Source organism: Alternaria hordeiaustralica (assembly GCF_023758085.1).
Source record: "Alternaria hordeiaustralica strain BMP 2776 chromosome Unknown scaffold_14, whole genome shotgun sequence".
Taxonomy (NCBI): domain Eukaryota; kingdom Fungi; phylum Ascomycota; class Dothideomycetes; order Pleosporales; family Pleosporaceae; genus Alternaria; species Alternaria hordeiaustralica.
The window spans coordinates 681,772-702,291 of NW_026056786.1; the positions used below are offsets into that span (position 1 = coordinate 681,772).

General features: G+C 52.4%; 8 protein-coding genes across 8 annotated transcripts; 5 read left to right on the forward strand and 3 right to left on the reverse strand.

Moving 5' to 3' along the window:
• Positions 1-621, forward strand: J4E84_007041 (uncharacterized protein; the record flags this gene model as incomplete). Its single annotated transcript, XM_049389627.1, has 1 exon — positions 1-621. One exon carries the CDS (start codon positions 1-3, stop codon positions 619-621), a length of 621 nt encoding a protein of 206 aa, XP_049242820.1.
• A 2,504-nt stretch (positions 622-3,125) lies between these two features.
• J4E84_007042 (uncharacterized protein) lies at positions 3,126-4,157 on the forward strand (the record flags this gene model as incomplete). Its single annotated transcript, XM_049389628.1, has 2 exons — positions 3,126-3,133; positions 3,386-4,157. 2 exons carry the CDS (start codon positions 3,126-3,128, stop codon positions 4,155-4,157), a joined length of 780 nt encoding a protein of 259 aa, XP_049242821.1.
• A 966-nt stretch (positions 4,158-5,123) lies between these two features.
• J4E84_007043 (uncharacterized protein) lies at positions 5,124-6,080 on the forward strand (the record flags this gene model as incomplete). The annotated part of the gene is made up of 2 exons (XM_049389629.1): positions 5,124-5,130; positions 5,170-6,080. 2 exons carry the CDS (start codon positions 5,124-5,126, stop codon positions 6,078-6,080), a joined length of 918 nt encoding a protein of 305 aa, XP_049242822.1.
• Positions 6,081-6,954: 874 nt separating this feature from the next.
• On the forward strand, positions 6,955-8,841 carry J4E84_007044 (uncharacterized protein; the record flags this gene model as incomplete). Its single annotated transcript, XM_049389630.1, has 2 exons — positions 6,955-8,427; positions 8,686-8,841. 2 exons carry the CDS (start codon positions 6,955-6,957, stop codon positions 8,839-8,841), a joined length of 1,629 nt encoding a protein of 542 aa, XP_049242823.1.
• Positions 8,842-9,289: 448 nt separating this feature from the next.
• Positions 9,290-12,151, reverse strand: J4E84_007045 (uncharacterized protein; the record flags this gene model as incomplete). The annotated part of the gene is made up of 3 exons (XM_049389631.1): positions 9,290-9,835; positions 9,885-11,783; positions 11,831-12,151. 3 exons carry the CDS (start codon positions 12,149-12,151, stop codon positions 9,290-9,292), a joined length of 2,766 nt encoding a protein of 921 aa, XP_049242824.1.
• Positions 12,152-15,347: 3,196 nt separating this feature from the next.
• J4E84_007046 (uncharacterized protein) lies at positions 15,348-15,993 on the reverse strand (the record flags this gene model as incomplete). The annotated part of the gene is made up of 2 exons (XM_049389632.1): positions 15,348-15,833; positions 15,934-15,993. The coding sequence occupies 2 exons, from the start codon at positions 15,991-15,993 to the stop codon at positions 15,348-15,350; spliced, it is 546 nt and encodes a 181-aa protein (XP_049242825.1).
• Positions 15,994-16,405: 412 nt separating this feature from the next.
• J4E84_007047 (uncharacterized protein) lies at positions 16,406-17,609 on the reverse strand (the record flags this gene model as incomplete). Its single annotated transcript, XM_049389633.1, has 3 exons — positions 16,406-16,925; positions 16,974-17,059; positions 17,106-17,609. The coding sequence occupies 3 exons, from the start codon at positions 17,607-17,609 to the stop codon at positions 16,406-16,408; spliced, it is 1,110 nt and encodes a 369-aa protein (XP_049242826.1).
• A 1,069-nt stretch (positions 17,610-18,678) lies between these two features.
• On the forward strand, positions 18,679-20,394 carry J4E84_007048 (uncharacterized protein; the record flags this gene model as incomplete). The annotated part of the gene is made up of 1 exon (XM_049389634.1): positions 18,679-20,394. One exon carries the CDS (start codon positions 18,679-18,681, stop codon positions 20,392-20,394), a length of 1,716 nt encoding a protein of 571 aa, XP_049242827.1.
• Positions 20,395-20,520: the final 126 nt, after the last annotated feature.

Below are 20,520 nucleotides of genomic sequence, written 5' to 3' on the forward strand. Positions count from 1 at the left end.
ATGAAGACCTCGTCCATCGCCCTCACCCTTGCAGTAGCTGCCGTTACGAGCGCACAGGATCCGTTCTACAACATCAGCTCTGCACCATTCTTCCTAGTTGTCACATCCGAAGACGGAAAGGTCAATGACACGCTAAGCGCCTGTCACGTCGGTGCAGCCATTGAATCACTCTGCCTCAGCAACGCTGGCGTAGGTGACAGCCCAGAACCCCTCGACGGCGCACAATTCCAATTCAACACATCCGTCTACTCTCAAGCACCAGAGGACGGCTTCGGCGTACCAGGCATCTTGACCTGGTGGTTGAATACCACCACCCTCGACATTCCCTCATCAGCGGCCTTCAACCTCGACCCAACTTCCAACCTTGCAGGCATCACTCTCAGCCCCGGAAGCGGAAGCGATACGACTATGCTGGCTTTCGACTCCCAGGATGAACTTACGTATCAGGGCTATGTCCGCGGCGAGAACAACACAGGCAACTACCAGGAATTCTACCGCTGGTATGCATGCGACACGGACTATGCCAGCTACAGGTACAACAACCTGGCATGGGGATTGGGCGCGGGCAAGCCAGACAACCCAACCTGTGTCTCTGTCAACGTGACGAGGGTGTTTGTCTAGAGCGAAGAATTGTGATGGAAGAATCTGTTCCGTAATGGTTGGCTGAGAAGAGGGGAGAAGGAGGAAGGCCCAATCGGGATTTACGACTTGACGTGCTACGCAACTAATGCTAATAGATAATGACACTCCTTTGACATGCGCAATCCGCTCCACGTGTGATGTGATCGAAGGTCGCCTCTATACATATCTATAAGCCAGAGTCCTTCCTCCCTAGCTTTCTGGCGCGATATACACCTGTACGCACCGTCCAGATTACCGCCACCATGTTCAAACTTGTTCCTATCCTTCTCGCTTTCGCAGCTCTCACTCACGCTGACGCTGATTGCGAATACGATTGTGAACCCATCTACACCATACAATCTGACCCCTTCAACCTCGTCCTCATATCCGAAGATCCTTCCCTGAACGGCAAAACACTATCTGCATGCCATGCAGGTGCAGCAGTTTTCACGCTTTGTCCCACACTTTCAGAAGAAGGGGCCCAGTATCCCGTTGTCTTGACCCACAACACGACAGACACTGCTATAACAAATGCACGTCTCCCATCCAAGTCCTCCCTTGCCTTTCCTGCCAGCCCTACCACCCACCAACAGAAACCCGCAACCTCCATCCCCACACCCACTAACACCCCACCCAGACCTTCGGCACCCAAGGCATCCTCTCCTGGACCATCCCCTACGACCCCTACCCCATCGACCTCTCCGTGCTCCTCCAACCACAAGACATCGTCCCATTGTCCATTGCCCAACTCGCCATGACCTACAGCGGCGACGGCAGCCTCTCCTTCGACAACAACAAAATACTAAACTTCCAGAATCCGATTACCTGGGGGGCTGAGAGACCAGGTATGGGTGAGTGGACGGGGTACTATCGCTGGTGGGTGTGCTTCACGTACTATGGGACGGGGTATGTCAGACAGACTTTGGTGTGGGGGACGGGGGTTGGCAAACCTGGTAAGTTTGGTGCTTTCTTCTTTTTTCGGTAGATGTTGATGTTGGGTTGGTGGGACTGTGCTGACTGCTTTTGCTAGATCCGCCGAGTTGTGTTAAGGTTGGGGTTAAGAGGGTGTTTGTGTGAGAGATTGCGCGAACTGTGTTCAGACCTCTAGCGCGAGTCTAAGGCGCATTGCCTTCTTCGTCGATCAGATGGTAGATAGAGGTTTGCGGCGAATCCGGATGTGAGGTGGACCTGCGTCGATTTTACGGCTGTTGGGATTAGTAGAATAGTGACAGGAAGAAGCGCGAGTTCTATGTGACAAGTAATGTTGATCATTTTCCGGGTCAAAAGTTCATTTCTGTGTCTCCAATGTCGGAGTCTTCAGTAGGCTCGACCGGCATGCTGTTTGTTGTTGAGGCTAGAACGAGCCCTCCAAATGCCTTCCAGGAGTCGTGTGTGAATGCCTCCGGAAATAAGGAAACAACACATTAAAGAGCGACGGGCAGCGAGAGCTCTGCTGGAAGTAATATGTCTAGCTGGCCCTAAGCTCGTGTTCATGGGCTGAAGCATTTGGGGTGGACCTCCGTGAGGCTTGACCCTCAGTCCCTGAAGCTTAGGCCCTGGAGCGGTTAGCGTGTCACGCGAGGCTGGGCGTCTTCCATGTCGCGTACTCAACCCCAGCCTTCCTCTACAGGCTCACAGCTAGATCAGCTTTCAGCACTCTTTGCATCGTTCAATGTTCCTATCGGCCGTGACTCGCAGTCTTGGAGGCTAATGACGCGTCGAAATGCCTCACGACGCGGCTCTTCAGACCCGCGTGCGCCAAAACCGCCACAAGCCCTCTTGCTGCCAACGCCAGCCCTACTGCAGTCAATGTCTACTACGTCAAACCATTGCGTGGCTGCTATTGGACCCATAAATCTCCGATTAACGCGAAAGGCGTTCCCCAGGACGGATAGGCCTTCGAGATGGTCGCATTCAGCCTTCCCCGCGTAGATCCGACACAACGTGTGATGGCGTTCGAGGCGAGCAATGCCGTCATCGTGCTTTCCGGCGAATGTCAGCTAAGGTGCACCACCAACGTAGTGCTGGTAAGGCAGACTGTCTTGACCTCGTCTCTCGATAAGTACAGCGCATAGCATCGATTGTATGCCGGCATTGCATAACATATGCTAACTAGCACTTCGTCATTCTTTCGCATCGCATCGCCCTCATGATTCCTACATTGTTTTTCTTCCCGTTGGCCCTACTTACGATACCTATAACCGCACAGTCTTCTCCCTCCTCCGCACTAGATACGCCTATACCTAGCAGTTCTACTGAACAGATCGTCGATGTCTCCAGTACCTTTACGAGCACCTACTCCGCGGACTTCTCGAGCGGTCTCCCGGGCATTGTCCTGAGCACATTTACCTCCGGACGGCAGAATGCCACCGCTACCTCGTCAACGACAACACAAGAGGTGACAGCCATAGTCGGGCTGTCACCTTCGACCGAATCCTCAAACGGCACTGCTTCCACAACCACGACATCTGCTCGTCCAAGTCCGACTAATACTCAGCCCTGCAATGGATACGTCGAGTTTTGCCAGAGGAGGTTTTCCAACATCTCTATGGTCGTCGCACATAATAGCCCATTCGTGAGGCCGCACAATGCAGCCAGCAACCAAGACTACCCAGTGCTTAATCAGCTCAATGATGGAATTCGAGGGTGTAAGCGCATCATACACGATACTAGAAAACTCTGGCTGACATCCGACAACAGTGCAATTCGAGACCCAAAAACCCAACGAGACCTCCGCTATACGCCTCTGCCACACCTCCTGCAGCCTGCTCGACGTGGGCACCCTCGAATCATATCTCGCAACAGTCAAAGGCTGGCTCGACCAGAACCCGTTCGAAGTCATTGCTATCATGATGGGCAACAACAACGGTCAGGATACCCGAAACCCAGCGACAGACTATATCGCACCTTTTCAAAACTCAGGAATTATGGAATACGTATGGACACCGCCTTCGGCTAGTCTGAACCTGACGGACTGGCCCACATTGGCCGAGATGATTATTAGGACTAAGCGTGTCGTGGTGATGTTGGACTATGGCGCAGACCATGAACAAGTCCCCTGGCTGCTCAGCGAGTTCAACTATCAGTGGCAAACACCCTTTTCGCCAACCGATCCCGCGTTCCCTTGTACGGAGCAACGACCCCCGAACCAGCCAGAAGAAGTCTCACGCGAGCGCATGTACGTGATGAACCACAACCTGAACATCGAAGTCAGTCTCCCAGGCGTGAGCAGCATCCTCATACCAGCATACTCCCTCCTCGACGAGATCAATGCTGTTTCTGGAAACGGCAGTGTTGGTCTTAATGTACAAAACTGCGAGAAAATGTGGAATCGCCCGCCGAGTTGGATACTCGTCGACTACTACAACTATGGCAACTTTAATGGCTCTGTCTTCCAGGTTGCTGCGACGGCCAACAACGTCACGTACAACGAGCAGTCGTGCTGTGGCACAGAGAGTACCAGCGCGGCGCATATTCTGAGAAGTCAAGGGCTTTCTATTGCTTCATTGTTCGTTGGCGCTTATCTGTTGTGGTGAGTAGTCTTGGAGTATTGGTATAGCGAGGCGTATCTGGGGGTTGGGTTTGTCTCCATCTACCGTACCGCTTGAGCACCGTCCGTTCTTGACCAATCTAATTGTTGTTCTTTGTAGCCTTGGCGGTGCGTTGCTCAGTGTGCTCGCCTGCATGATGGCTGGTCGACTCAAACCAGAGACGATAACAGGGTCTTCCTCTCAGAGATCGCCGATCCAGCCGCAATCTGAATGAACCATACTATACCTATGCGAAAAAGCATTTTCTAACGAAAAGGGTAAGGAAACCTCGGCGGTTGCTCCTGCAACTTCCATCATGCGCCCCGAGAGAGAATGGGCGCATTGACCGTATTAGGAGCTCCGGTTTCCAAGACCTTCTCTTGACATGGCTCTTTGCTTGGAGCCTACTGGTCTATTCACTTTAAGCGCTGACTGGACTATTTATTCGCCAACGCCTCCTGCCTCTTGTCAATACTTGCGCCCGCATCACTGATCAGCATTACTAGCATCTTTGTCCTCAACCTCTACCCCAACCTCCATATACGAACGCTACCAACAATGTCGTTAGAAATACCTGACTTGGAGACCCGAATACTCGCTCTGGAACGCATGGCGATAGCGGATGGTGGAAAAGGAGAGTCCATCAACCGCTTCAACAGCGTACAATACTGTCCGCCACCCTTCGATAAACTACGATCGCTCAACTACGGACCGAACAAGTACACGTACAACTTCGAACCAGCTCCTCGCCAGAACGACGCAGTCATGTGGTACATTACACTTCTTATTCGCGACATGGAAGCGGACCACATCGGCGTCGCAGACATGCATTTCCGAGTAGAACCTACCAGCAATTCACCACCGTTCTGGCTGGTTTTGCCCGATTACACCACGTACTGCAGCAAACTGTATACCTTTATGGATAGATTCAATGAGTTTCCCCTCACCGCTTGGGTAACCTTTTCCCCAGGAATGCCCGGTCCGACAGAGGATAATCTACACTTAAAGATCGGTACAGAATGGATCTTGTTAAAAGACTGGCTGCTTTCCAGCCAGGCGCCCGCTGAAGACTTGGTTGGCGAGAGGGGCTACAGGGCGCAGCGCAGATGGTGGAAGCTCAATGGGAAGCACTTCCGGCTCGCCGACCTTCCAACCGAAATGCGCATGAAGGTTTTCGAATTTGCTCTCGGTCCTAGAATCTACCCTTTGACTATATTCAAGGACGCTGAGGTTCGTCTCGGCCTGGGCTTCCGCAATTGGCATGATAGCAGTCAAATCGATCAGCGCCATCCCTCACGGCTGTATGGACGTGAGCACACAGTTGCAGGGTGCTCCGCTTACGAGCCCAATCTTGCGCTCTTGTCTATAAACAGACAGACCTATGGTGAGGCACTTCAGGCTGGCTGGGAGAACACCCGGAAGTGCTTCTTCTCACCAATTCAGCTCAGATCAGTTCTTGAGGCGGGTACAAAACCGAACTATAACTGGCTCAATCACCTCATTCTCGACTTCACGATGTCCGATTGGTTCAGTTTCTTCGGCGTCGGATTTCGTGACAACATCAAGATGAATAACGGTGTGTCTCTTGGACCTATACTCTCTACATTGGATGGACTGTCAACTCTGCAGCTTTGGTTTCGAAGCCCAGATGACGGAGCCGCTTACTATCCTTATGGGATGCGTCATGTCGACATGTCAATAATGGTCAGCTTTGTCTGTTGTCAACGAACAGTGGTCGACTGGATCATGACATTCGCCTGGCCTTTTGTAAAGGATCTGCCAAAGGTGAGACTGGGTGGGATTCTGAAAAAGGACACAAAGGACAAATGGAACAAACTCCTCGCGCTGCCTGCAAAAGACAAGGATGGCGTAATGGACCACGCTGCTGAGCAGGCGGCCATTCTGGATACCCCATCAGCAGATATGTAAGCATCTACTCATCTTCAAAAAGCTTCCCACCCTGGTTACTTGCTAACAATATTGATAGCCCACCTCCTTGCTTTTGTCGCACGCCTTGCAAGACTAGACACGGTAACCGTTACATTTCCGACTTTCCATCGAAAAAATTACCTCCGCCCGACGATTTTGACTGCGAGGAATAGGACGATGCTTCTTGAGCGAGCCAAGACTGGGATCATGTCATCCGTATCTCGGAAGACCAGGGCATCCGGTCCAACAGGCTCGTCGCAAGGCGGGATTACCTTAATCAATTGACCGGAGGAGTACACCAGATATCGCCAAGCGCGAATAGCCATTGGAGTTCTGATAGAACGTGTCGTAATCGATCATGCTTCTTCACTTGACGAAGAATGAGTGAAGCTTTAGAGACTAAGATCGCAATCTGCACACGTCAAACAAGACGAGTATGAACAGGCAACTCACTTATCTGTTCTCCACATTGGAACTCGAAGCTAGCTTCCAAGACGTTCAAGATATCAAAAAATTACTTCATCATGCTTTATTGCGCTCTGAGATACTCGTCGGCTCCAAACACGCACTCAACATCGCGTATAGGTGGCCGCGCAACAATTTTGTTGCCACGGTCTAATGCACCAGGTATTTTGACAAGCTATTCTGTATATTTAGTAGCCCAACTAACACGGAAGAAACCAGAGAAAGCAAAGTGAAGCCTGCGTATCCGCCACTCCATTCCCTATTCCTACTGCCTACAGCAAAATGCACAGACCGTCCCCTTTATCTGGCGCTAGTATCACCTCCCTATGCCTATGCTCGGATCTATCAAACCCTAGTCTATCAAACACAGTCAACTACAAGGCCCATCAACTTCCTTGATTCCAACACGATGTCCGAAATAGCTGCCTTTGGTCTCTCCGCGGAGCCTTTCGACCCTGACTACCACTCTCGGTCTGATTTCGAACACGACATGGCTAGTCCTACTCTTCCTCGAATACCGTTGTTTGTACCATCTCAGTATTGGGATTACCATGTGCATTCGCCCGTCGGCTATCATGGTTATCCCGTTCAACAATACTCGAGCAGCTTCGAGATGACTCCCTTTAGCCTACTTGATCCCTCCTACGACCCCTGGCAGTACGAGTACGAGATCGCTCCTTCGAACGCGGATACCTTCGGCTCCGCCACCCAACGGTTCAACCATGACAACTTCCTCGAGACCACTGGTATCGCAAGGAGCTCAAAGCTCACCGCCACAGCGCCCCCCTTCGTACCCATCAAGTCCTCAAAGCTCAACGCAGCAGCACCAACCTTTCTCCTAAGCCGCCTAGCAATCTTCGATTCTCCTGCCGACGACGATCTCGCAAAGCGACCTCGAAAGTATAACCGCGTCCTCCCCGATGCGCGCAACGACAAAATCACCTGCGCGCTCGAGATGATGCAATGTCCACGCGATGGACAAGTCGGCCGCTTCACCGACGAGACCACGTACGAGTTCAATAAGGGCTGGCACTTCAACGACCCTGTACTCGCTGAGATGTATCATACGATGAACAGGCCGAAGAAACACAACTTCGCTGCTTTCGCTCTGCGGGTCAATATCCGGCCTGTCAACGATGCGCCTCCGCTTTGGCCGCCTCACATGAATCTCTTCGATATCAAGTCTTACTACTTTGAAATTCTTGAGAAAGACAGTGTGAAACAAGCGAAGTGGGTTACCATCTTGCCTAATGGCTCACCACCGACTGCCGAGACTATCCACATCTACGATACATACAAGAAGGAGTGGGTGTCTTTCGGTGACTGGCTAGCAAAAATTGTCAAGTCGCGCAAATGGCTCGGTCGCCTTGGCGATCACTTGCAGTTCAAGTGGTACAAGAGCAAGGGCAGCAAACGTCGCTTCGAGGACTTTCCAGCTGAGATCCGAGAGAAGATTTACAAGGCCGCGCTTGGCGGTGAAGTATACCCGCTGAACAGTTTGTGCACCGCTGAAGAGTACACCTGCTTCTGGCCCGATGGAGAGCCCGAATCTGAAGCTCAGCTAACGCTTGGGCTGGGCTATCACCCCGGTTTGTTTATGCGTCTAAAGGGTGAGGCATTGTTGGCGTCCCCATGGGATGAAAACCGTGTGCCGGAAGATCGACCTCCTGTGCACAAACCGAGTCTCTCGCTTTCGGCGGTAAACTCCACGATCCGCGAAGAGTTCCTCCACTTTGCCTGGGTACGAATGCGTAGCCGGTTCTTCACACCAGACCTGTTCGTTCTAGCCATTAAAGCGTGGGCGGGTCCAGCGATGGCTTACCAGCATCTGAGTAAGATCGAGTTGAACTTCACGAATGTGGAGTGGTTTGAGTTCTTCGGCGTTAGTCTGCTTTATTCTCCGATCGCGATTACTGCTTCTGAGTCAATGGGTTCTTGTCTTCAAAAGCTTGACAACCTCCGTGACTTACATCTCCGCTTTCGGACACCGTATGACGGCTACCAGGGCAGCCCCTGGGGCTGTAGACCCGATAAACATCGATTGCCTCGGTATGGAGGAGAAGATTACATTTGCTGTCAGCGTACGATAGTGGACTGGATTTGTACCTTCGCATATCCCTTCCTGATTAATAAGTGCAAGGAAGAGAGCCTGGAGGAGAGATTAACGGTGACGTTGACCGGTGCCGTGAAGACGGCCACGAAAGAGAAGTGGGAGGCGATATTCAAGGGCCAGCGCCATCACGACCAGGAAGCGGCGTTGAAGGTCATTCTTGATACCCCGGATGAGGAACTGTGAGTAACAAGGTACATGTGATTTGTGTCAGACGTATACTGATCCTCTAATAGGCCTCCGAGATGTAGCTGTGGAACATTATGCGCATTTCATGACGAGAATCGTCACGAGTACTACTACTACGAGTCTTATTTTAGGCATGGCGATTGGTTCAATCCCAATACTTAGATGCGGGGCTAAAGGGATTAGAGGAAATCTATGACCAATGTGGAACGAGTCGCGGGATTCGAATGCGAAGCAAAGCGGAGGTATAGTAGTAAGAGACTAAGGATACATATTTGAGACTACCATGTAACTCGTTTGGTTGGTGGTGTGGCGTCTCTATCATTCTTTCAATCAAATGATGTCCATCATGGTAATCATCATGCCAAGGTCGCGCATGCAGTAGGATCGAAGGTGTCGTAGTGAACTCGCATGCCTATTCCAAACGGTTAGAATGCTCACAAATAGTTCATGTAGCGAACCTGTACTTACTGACTGGCAGTGGCACCCACTCATCCTTAGCCTCGCTCAAAAAGCTTACAGTACCCTCTTGAACCTCCCGTCTCAACGTCTCTTGCGTACCCGGCCCCTTTCTGAGTCCTTCCATCCGAGCAAAGATACGCAACTGGGTGACTAAACCAGCAACGATAATAGGCCTGGTCAGTGCTCCGTGTAGCCCGTCGATGAAAGGTAGGTACAGCTCTTGGGGACGATCGAGGTTGATGTTGTCGGGGTCAGGAAAGACAGCGGGGTCGCGAGATGCGGTTGCCACGTCGAGGATAAGGTCATCGCCTTTGTTTATACCCTCTGCGTGCCGCCAGTCGCTAGTAGTGAGAAAGGTGTTAGGGATGCGGAGGAAGCCAGTTGCGGGTGTGATAAGGCGCAGAGCCTCAAGCACGTATGCGCGCAATACCTCGGAATTTGCTGGTGTGATATCTTTCGCTAGTTTCTGGATGTCCGGCCAGTGCGTAGAATGGTAAGGTTCCGAGAGGAAGAGATCGATGACTTGGCAGAACTAGTAATGATCAGCAGGGGCGTATGCATGAAGCGACTCCTAGGCTTACGGCAAAGGTGCTAAACACGACAAGATCAACGGCAAGTATGACCACTAGAGAGACGACTTCTTTGACCTTCGCCCCATTGTCGAAGAGCCGTTGCATCACTTTCGCTCCATGGTCTGGCATGAGATTGCGCTTCGCATGTCGTCGTTTTCGGGGATCCGGAAACTGCACAGTGGGTGATGCCTTCATCCCCTCGCAAACAACCCTGACCTCTTTCGACATTTCATCGCTTGCAGTGATTGCATCCCTCCGGAGTGCGGCAGACTTCGCAGGGTTGTTGTCTAGATGAACAAAGTGAAATACTGCTATCATCTTGCTGAAGAGCTGCTTGTCATCAAAGCTGGCCGTTGAATCTTGCGAGTCGTTGATCGGGATGTTGAACAGACACGCAGCAAATTGTGTCCAACTGCGAGCTGCCACGTCTTTGATCGCGTCTATTTCGGCCACTTTGAAAAGCCACTTGCTGTTGGTTTGCACGAGCTGGGTGGTTTTCAGGTTGAGGAAGTGCGCAAAGATTTCCACAGACTCCTCTGGGCCGAGTATAGCCTGTCGAATAATGTCTTGCTGTTTGATGGCAGCGCTGGTGTGACCAAGCAGAACGTGTGGTTGATACTCCAATTGCCGCAAGGTATGAGTCCAAGCTGTCGTGTACAAAGTCTGGTCACGAAGAATACGGAGGATCATCTTGTAATCGGTGATGACTGTGGGAGGCGACCCGTAGCGAGGCTTCTCATAGCAGAAATCTGTTTCGTGTCCGAGAGACTTCTGTCGTCGTCTCATCTCCACAGGCGTGGTTAGCGGGTAGTGCGCGTAAATCGAGTTGCCACGATAGTATTCGGGAAAGACTCTCATCAGTAGCTTGTACATGACACCCCCGCCATCGATTGAGTATTCGCTGGAAGCTGCGTTGAACCCAAAAGCTGTTAGGTGGTGCGGGGTGTAGTCCACGGTGTAGAATCGATCACCCCGAATAAGAGAGAGCGCATGTGACACCACTGCTCTGGTCGCCGTCGTTCCTGCACACAGACCTGATCCCGGAGTCATCGGGGCAGTTGGCTCTTCCAGAATAGTTCCGGCATATAGCTCAACGTTCTCAACATCTTCGTACAAGACTTCGAGCGCGGCAGCGACGTCAGGGTCGGAGTGAATATCGCTGAACGAGGTGTGAGACGTCATCCCGAAGAATCTTCTGGTCTCATTGAGAGAAGCTACGCCCCATTGCCGGCCTTGCTCAATACTCATCACTTCGATCACCTTCAACGCCAGAGGAACCCGATGTGGGCCGAAGCTCATGGCAACTTCATCCGTAGCTTCTGTGAGTATCTGAACGATATCCTCATCGCGAAAGTAGCCGTCGTTCTTCCTTTCGAGACCAGCGAAGACACGCCGACCAGGATCCGCAGGCGGTATAGCAGCATGTCGACGCATGCCAGCTCGCATGTCTTCCAATGTCAGATGGCCAATCTTCATATCTGGACATATCATAGACATGTGTTCTGTGAGCCAGTCCTCGTCCTTGTTCGATATGGTCGAATGCCACCGATAGATCATGTTGATCTCGGCGCTTGTCTGGTTGCCGCGGGCCTTATCAACGTCTGTTTGCCCGATAATACCCTCTATTTTTGCTCGCGGATCCAAGGTCACCGAAGAATCTACGCACTGTAGATTGAGAATCGTGCGCACGTAGTCTTTCAGGACAATGTTGATGTATAATCCCGTCGTTACCAGCCGTGCAGTCTGGAAGAGGTCGTTGTCACGCTTGCTGAGAGCTCGCTTGTAAAACCCAGTGTCAATTCCAGCCGCGTTGCAGGGAGGGCTGAATCGACCGCTCTCATTGATGATGGCCAGTTGCTCGACAACGATGTTGTGAAACCGCGAAAAGCATACGATCAGGGCAGAGGACTACCGATAGTGAGCAATTTCACAAAAGACTTGAGGTCGTATCTTACCGCTGCTGGCCGACTGAGGATCCTTGTATCAGCGAAAGCATCAGGCTTCAACTTACCATCGACGAAAGTACGGACCGAGCTCTGTGCTTCCTCGGACTCTCCGTATAGTGACGACAGGTCCAGGTATGAAGATGTCATGGCCACATCGTTATCTTCGTCGCCTGTGCGAAACACATCGCATACCATGACAGCCGCGAAGGCAAAGAACAGACTCGATAGTTGGCTGGGGTGTGGCTTTGGCTTGGCTTCTCGCGCGAGCAGTGTATCGAAGAGCAGTTCTGGATCGGGAAGCTTTGTAGGTATATGTCTTGGAGTGACCATGCGCGCGTAGTAAGAACCAGCCTTACCGACATTAGGCAGGTGAATGTTGTTGTTGCTTCCATCAGCGGATCGATACTTGTCTGGCTCATGTCAGTATTGGAGAACGAGACGGAGCAAGGCGAACCTACATCGACCCCCTAGTGATGAATAAACCGGCTGTTCCATGTCCCTACAGAACGTTTTGAGCAAACTACTAGTAGTGGTCTCATCAAGGGTAGATGATGCCAGAAACTGTACGAGCTTCTCCTGTCATATGTTGTTAGCTGCGGCTCTTTCCACGTTCAGGCAGTCACTTACATCTTGTGCGCTATCATCAGACACAACACTACGAGTAGTGCCACTGAAAGAACCGCTTGTTTCGTGATTACTGGGACTGGCGTGGCCACTGGCGTCTTGGGCCAGTTCCTGAAGAGGACGCATCGGACCGTTATTACTCGGCAAAAGAGTGCGTAGGTAAAGGTATAATAGAGGGTATGTCGAAGTTGAGTGTGGCTGACATGTAGCTGGCACGAGAGTGAGGTCATGCTGTGGCGTTGGCACTACCTGGGTACCTTATCGCATGGCCTGATGGTATCCACATGGGATGATTTCATCTCATCGCCAAGGAAACGGGGTTCGTTGGAATAAGTAGTCGCGAGGTAGTACATGAGCAGTTGTAGGAAGCCTCAGCCACCGTCTCATCCCACAATGACGCCACCGCGCTCTCTTATAGGGAAGGTGCAAACAGCAACCGAAATCACAGGCCCGCGGTAACAGCAAGAACCCAAGATGTAAGCAACCTCAATCATGTTCCCAGCTCAAAGACCAAACTTTTGGCCATGTTGGGGCTTCTCACAATCCCCGGGCTCCCCGAACCTTAAACTAGGCTCCGCGTCTTCACGATCACCCTCATCGTCCCATGCAGTTCCATATTCAAGCTTTTTTGAGCCGACCTCATAAACAAGCGTTAACAGTTTTGCGTTCGAACTTGCGTCGTGCAGTGCTGGGGCGGCGAACGCTTTGGCGACTTCGATTGGTGATAGCGAAACGTCTCTGCCGAGGTGCCACCATCCCAGAGATATGCTGAAGACGCAAAGAGTCGCTAGTAAAGTGATGGCTACAGCGATGGCGAGGTAGATGTACTGACTACGGTAGACGACTTGATTCAAAGACTCTTGCACTTCAACTTCGTATGTAGCTGAATAATTACTGAATGATTTGAGTGCTTGCCGAAATGCGAGTTCTCGTGCATAGCTCATGATGTCATGAGTCGGGTCCAGGAAGTCTGCACGGCATCCTGTAGCTACACTGCGCGCATAGCGCATGGAGGTTGCTCCGGTATATGTTGAGCCCCACTGGGAGTCTCCAAGCCACTTGGTCGATGACTCAGAAGTGTAAACGTTCTTCAGATATAGCCAAAATCCGCCGTGTAGAGTTTCGTTATTTCGAGTCTGTGGCGCATCAAAGTGTTTCACATGAAAGGCTAGCGCTCGGTCGGTCTTCCAGGATTTATCGGGATCGAGGGTGATGCTGTTGTTGCTTATCATGAACGGGTATTCGATAGTAGCAGGGGTAAGCGTACAGCTTGTCCGAGTGAAAAAGCCAGAACACTCATTGCCAGTCTTGATGACTGATGTGTAATTGATAATCGTGACGGCGGCTGGGTCTTCCCGATATGTAAAGTTTGTGGAAAAAACAACAGTGTCGACCGGCCCCCCTGGCAGGGTGTTCAAATTGTAAGACATACGGGTGTCGTTGCCACATTCGATCTTGTAGCCTGCGCCAGCTATGACACCCTTGCATGTCCCAGTGCATCCCGGACGAGTCATGGTAATGATTTCGCCGTTGTTGTGCTGATTGACAACCTGCGAAAATTGCCATCCAAGCATATTGGCTTCCTGAGAAGTGCCGTATATCGACCCAGTAGCGTATTGAAAGGTTTCGTCGTAAATGATCATCGATATATTCCTGGTGACGGAACGGTGAAGTCCCCCGACAACAGAGGCTCGTTGGAGTAAGGGTCCATTGATAGGTACCAGCGTAACAACTAAGGCTGCCAGGGCGACCGTGTTGAACGAACGGCCCGCGAGCACGATCTCCTTGACACCATTCCCGAACGCCCATATGTGATGCAGATCTCTGACAGTCGCATCTCCTCGAAGTGCTCTAACCCACCAAGCGACAGTGATCGCTTGGGCTAGGGCGTACTGTAGAGCGAGATTGGCGAGTGTGTACGTGATCGATAGCAAGACAGTGGGCTGGTACTGCCAATCATCGATCGGCTGCTCATCCGATGTGACGATGATTTGGATCATGAAAGCAGACGCGACCACAGTAGCGATGAGTGCGAGATGCCCGGCCCATGGCAGGCGGCGCCAGAATCCTGTTTTCCATGCTATCGCCAGGGGAGTTTCGGTGTGCCTGAGAAGTTGTTGCGTTTGTTGTTGTGCCATGTTAGCGGAGATCACGGCGAACAGAGCGTCGCAACGTCCACGGGGCGTAGCCCACGCGAGGCTGGTGTACTTAAAATCGCCTCCATACAAGAGATCTTCGGTGGCACAGCTACTTCGCCTCGTCCGAAGTACAGCTGGTACCACACCAAAATCGCAGCCTTGTCAAAAGTTGCCAATAGCCTAGAAACTCTCCTCCACATTTCAGCATACCCTTGTAGTTTATCGAATGGCAGTGAGTATGTGAATGGGTACAGCGGCCGTGCCACATTGGCGCATCTCTGAAACCCCTCTATCCGGACGCATGACGTGCTCAGTTCCCACACTCATTCGTCGATGCTTGGAGGGGTACATTATAATAACTGGAATGTAACAAGGGTATGCCTGGAGTTCAGAAGTAGTATGTAGACTTGCAGACTGTCACTGGGAGATACGTACCACGTGTACAGCCACCAAAGAACCATGCATGCTCAAGGTGGTACTTATGACGCCAGGAGGCAAGGATTGATATTGACGCAGCCTGGCAGAGCATGTACGCGGAGACTTTCAGTCATCGTAGAGCTGCAGTTGCGGGCAATGGTGTGTTGGTGCTGTGAATTTTGGTTCATGGGTATCTCATCTACATATGAAATCGTACCGTATCGCTCGTAGCGTCCGGGTGCTCATCCTCGTTCGAACCGTCGTTCCCGGTCGGACCGTTGCCGCAGATATCCGCCTCGTTTTCGTCTCGTCCTCGCTCCGTTTTCGCCTCGTTCTCGTGCCGACGCCTAGAAGACCATCTCATGCGGCCTATCGCTGCTCCTCAACGCGAAGCTAGCACCCAGGTAAGACTCCAGATCAGGAGTCCTCTTGATATTAGCCATAAGCGCCTTGTCCACCTTCTTCTGGTCTTCTATCCGCTGAGGATCCGTCTCCTTCTTTGCGGGTGTCTCGCCGTCCTTGAAGAAGTCGTCCTCGCCCTTGCCGTCCTTCTTCTCGCGCGCCCAGTACTCGTCTTTGCTGACGCGCGCGACGACTTCCTCGTCAAGACCGGCGATGTCGACGACGGTGGAGGTCGCGATGACGTAGCGGTGGTTGACGCGACGCAGTGGGACGCCGTTGGACTTGAAGGGGCCGGTGATGAGGAGGACGCCTTGTTCGAGCTGGCGCAGGAGTACGACGCGCTTACCGCGGAAGCGGCCAGAGAGGAGGATGAGGACGGTTCCTGGGGCGAGCGACTCGCGGTACTTGGTGGGGTGGGCTGTCTTGCGCGCCTGTGAATTGGGTTGTTAGCTTGATATTCGCGACAACTCCAACATACACATTCGTGTGTCTTTTCGACAGCTCAAAATTCATCACGAGAAATGCGCATACCTTCTTCATCTGCGCCTCCTCCTCGGCAGCGTAGTACTTGGATGCTTTCTGGTCGGCCATTGTGTTGATTTGAGGCAGAGGAAATCTGGGAGTCAATCAGTATGTGTCGCATGCAAATTTGCTAGACCAAACAGAATAGCCCGGTATCTTCTTACATTTACTTGTGGTGATGATGATGTCGTCGTCGCGATTTCAGGGTCGAGATGTGCGAGCGCTCGCTAAGATCAGCCCTACGGCGCTAGTGGTCCCCGCAAACCATCGTTCACATGTGAGCACTGGCACGATTGTTTCCGTGATGCGGACGCATGCCGTAATGGTAACACGCTGTAGCAAGTGTGATCGCAAGGTTTAAACAAAGATACCAGTGGAGTCGCATATGACACTAAGTCACATAGATCAAGAGCGTGTATTGTACATTAATCCGAGACCATCCGCGTATGAAGGTCTTTAGATCGTGGGTATCAGCAGCCCATTATTTCTTCTCGGCCAGACTCTGCCTCTGCCTCAGCTCACCCATCTTTCCAACAGCCTTGTCCATGCCACTCCACTTCCGCACCAGATGATTCACGCCGACAGGCAGTACACCAAGGATCTGGATGTACTTTGAGTATAGAGGAAGCGCAATCTCGCCGCTCTCACCCCTCTCGATCAGCTTGATGATGTCCTTGCCAATATCCGCTGGCGTAACAACAGGCGCTAGGAAGTTGCTTGGGGTCTTGAGGCCTGCGAACATGGTTGTGCCCATCTGACCGGGTTGTACGAGGATTGTCTTGATGTCCTTTGCAGCGGGGTTTTGTGCAAGCTCCGCGCGAAGCGAGTGGTGCAGCGCCAGAAGGGCCGCTTTCGAAGCTGTGTATGCGGATAGGTTGGCGGCACCGAGGTGGCCGAGGACGGAGGAAACGGTTACGATGGTGCCGCGGCCTTCCTTCAGCATGTGCGGGAGGATTGTACGGAGGGTGGTGAACTGAGACAGGGTGTTGACGCGAAAGGTGCTGGTGAGGTGTCAGTAGATGTCAATAAGGATTCCAGCGTATACATACCGCTCCACATCTTCAGCGGTTGAGTCGAGGATTGACTTGGTCTGCACCATACCAGCGTTGTTGATCAAGATCGTCGGAGCGCCGAGCTATAGTCGTTAGCAGAGTACGGTCTCCTAGCAGAGAAATACTCACGTCGTCGACAATATTGGCTACGGCAGCTTCAACCTGCTTTGCATCGCTCACGTCGCACTTGTAGTAAACCACGCCCTTGTTTTCCGCCTCATCTTCGTCGACCTCCTTCATGTCTAGGACGGCGATATTGGCATTGCGCATTCCATACGTCTCTGCCAGCAGACCGCCGAGGCCGTCAACACCGCCGGTTATGACAATAACCTCTTCCTCTAGGTCCACCTCGCGCGGTGATCCCCATGCGATCCGGTCGCTGATGAGTCCGAAGATGCCGGTGACAGTCATGAGCATAGCCCAAGCCATGGCAATGCGCATCTCGATGTTCTCATAAGGCGTGTACTGCGCGCGCAGACACAGGACCACAACCCATGATACGAACGGATGGAAGACCGTATATCCGAGGACGTACCATATCAGGTCGACATTGATGTAGTGGTGCCATGGCTCGTCGGGTCGGTCGAAGCTCTTCGGTAGCTGGACGGGTACTTCTCTTATTGAGGAAGACATGGTGGGCATGTCGATACAAGAGGATTGTTGGATCATGGAGGATGGTGGGGCGCGACGGCGCGAAGTTGAGGCTTGGACACGAATCGGACGTTGGGAGTAGGTAATACGGCGACAATGCTACCCGGGAGCAAGAAGGAAGATATCTGAGAATGCGCAATTTGCGTAAACAGTATACGGGGCCATTCTGTTCTTATTGTACTGTCGCTGATGCTGAGGTTTGCAGTGTTTCATTCGCGCCTCAGGTCTCCAGGACGCTAGCCGGAGTGCTTCAAGCTGCGAGTGAGGGGCTGAGTAAGCGACTTCCCTTGCCGTGCTCATCTGTCCACACCAACCCCAAACCCACAGCACAGCTACCATCATGGAGTCCAAGAAATCACTCATCCTGCATGGCGGCCTATGCGACCGTTTCTGTGGTGACAACGCGATGCTGAAGTCCCTTGTGCCAAAGCACGCTCAGGCGGGGAAGTAGCACCGCAGTGCGCTGACGCACTTCATCTCCTGATCACCAGATACCGGCCCCGGGGCTTTCCTTTGACGGACCGTGGCTATTGATCGTGCTCTCCTTCTCGAGACATGGTGGCAGTCCATACTGGTAAGGAGAATGCGATTCCCGAATTGGACCTGCTCCACCAGGAAAGCGATCTTGCGAGATCGTGATCGCCCTTCCAGCTACATGAGCAAGCACCATGGACCTCGAAGAATGGTTTCACACGCTGCTAGCATCTAAAAATCGGATACGGCAGTTGGGGCATCTCCTTATGGCTGCGTACCGATATCTCTGGGTGTCTAACCAAAAGCCAGGGTAGCAATAGGCTTGGAAGACTTCACGAAATGGATGAGCTACCTTCCAGCGCATCCTGCGCACCTCCCCAAATCTGTCCAACTTATGGCAGCAACGGGTGATGTTACAACTTCCTGTGTTCGTTATGACGACACGTAAACACACGTTCTACCGCTCATAAACTCCACCTCCCATCCCGAGTCTCTTCTTCTTCTCCAACCCCTTCTCCAGTGTTTTCTACTGCTACTGCTGACTGCATCATCTCTCATACCGAACCCTTTCAACAGAATGCTCGGGCAAGCCTTCTTCGTCCTCGCACTCGCACTCGCGGCTCTGGCTCAGGCCGGAGCTATCGTCACCAACCATTGCCCATACACTGTCTATATCTGGTCTGTACCCCAGTGGCTCAGCAGCTCACTCACCGAAAACGTCCCCCTCAAACCTCATGGTCAGTACCGAGAACCATGGCACTTTGGGTCCCCCCTCAATCCTGGTGTTGCCATCAAGATCTCCGACAAGTTCGAAGGTATCAACAGGGGCGCCAACGAGATGGACTTCGCCTACACGATTGACCTGGACACCCTGGACAAGGTCTGGGTCGGCATCTCCCCAGTTCGAGGTAACCCCTTCCACAACAAGATCGCCTTGCACAGCTGTCACCAGAGCTTCTACGGCTCCGCAGAGGTTGAGACACATGTTTGCACCCCTAAAGACAATATTGAGCTTGTCCTTTGCGACACGTCACCACGCGTGACTACATTGAAAGATTCCACGTCTCTTGCCGATATCATGTATTGCTACGACTACCCATATTTTGGCCTTACACACCACGGTGCAGACAGCGCTGAAGCTCACACGGGCAACCTTCCAAATCATGTGGCAGAGGATACCGACTCCGACTCCGGATCTGACACGGACGGTTCCGAATCGCGGGAGCTCCATACCATGAAGTTCACGTATACCATGGGCATGACCGCTGAGTTCTCCGATGAACCGACCCCCGGTTTCGTACCGGCACCGTCCACATCGTCAGTGATTCTTCCGCCCAGACCAGCGAGTACCGTATCAGGACCAGCAATTCCGCACAGGCCAGCACCATCGGACACCACCTCCACCACCTCGCGCGGGGGCTTTTTCACACCACCTGCGCCTGCACCTCGCGAAACAGACTGCCCAGATTGCAAGAAGCCACGAAAACCAGGAAACAGCCCATGCCTAGCCAGGGTCATTTACCCGGCAAGACGTCGCGTCCCTGCAGCTCGCAACACTCCAGACGACATTGAGCCAACACGCGTACCAACCCCACATCACTCAGTAATCCCAACACTGTGCAACATCGTCCGGAGGTACCACACTGGAGTCGACGATTGTGATGAATCGGCACTAGAGTCGTATGCTCGTGCCATATACCCCACAGTTTGCGATCCCGTGAATGCTTCACTCCTGATGGGCTTCCCATGCGAGGAGGTTATGGAAGAGATGAAGAAAGTCTACCCAGCCATCGATGCCCCGGTGATTTCCTCATGCGAATGCGAACCGGACTGCGAATTCTGCGGACACTTCAACGGCACTTGCTACTGCGCAGGCGCTATCGTGGCGCCGATGCACGCTGGCATCGAATCTCTCCCGACGGATTTCGAATCTTTTCCCTTCACTCCTGAGGATCAAAGGATCTGCCTGTATTCCCTGTGCGACCCAGAGATCCCCGGAGTCAGCTGCAATGACGCAGCCGATCTACTTCACGCCATTCTAACGCTCAACAACGAGAGTTACGAAGAATGGGTCTCCGAGGTCAGGCCTCATACCTGCGATGCTTACTCTGTTTTCAAGATGGCTACAGGTCAGCTGGCAATCTGCATTGCTGATCTTTGTGCGCACCACCCTGAAACATGCGACAACATCCAGGCTCTTCTCACTTCAGGTACCAAGGCTAAGTTGGGCATGGACGTCTTCTTCATCAAGCACCGCGCCGTATGCGACCAGGTCCTCGATGAGAGTACCTGAAGCTTGGGCATGACCAGCGACATGGTGGACTGGGGAGCTTGATCGTTGTTATCGTTGTCATCGCTGGTTGTCTTTTTGCTTTCACCTCATGCCCTTAGCGTTCGCATAGCTTACCGTTTGTACTTT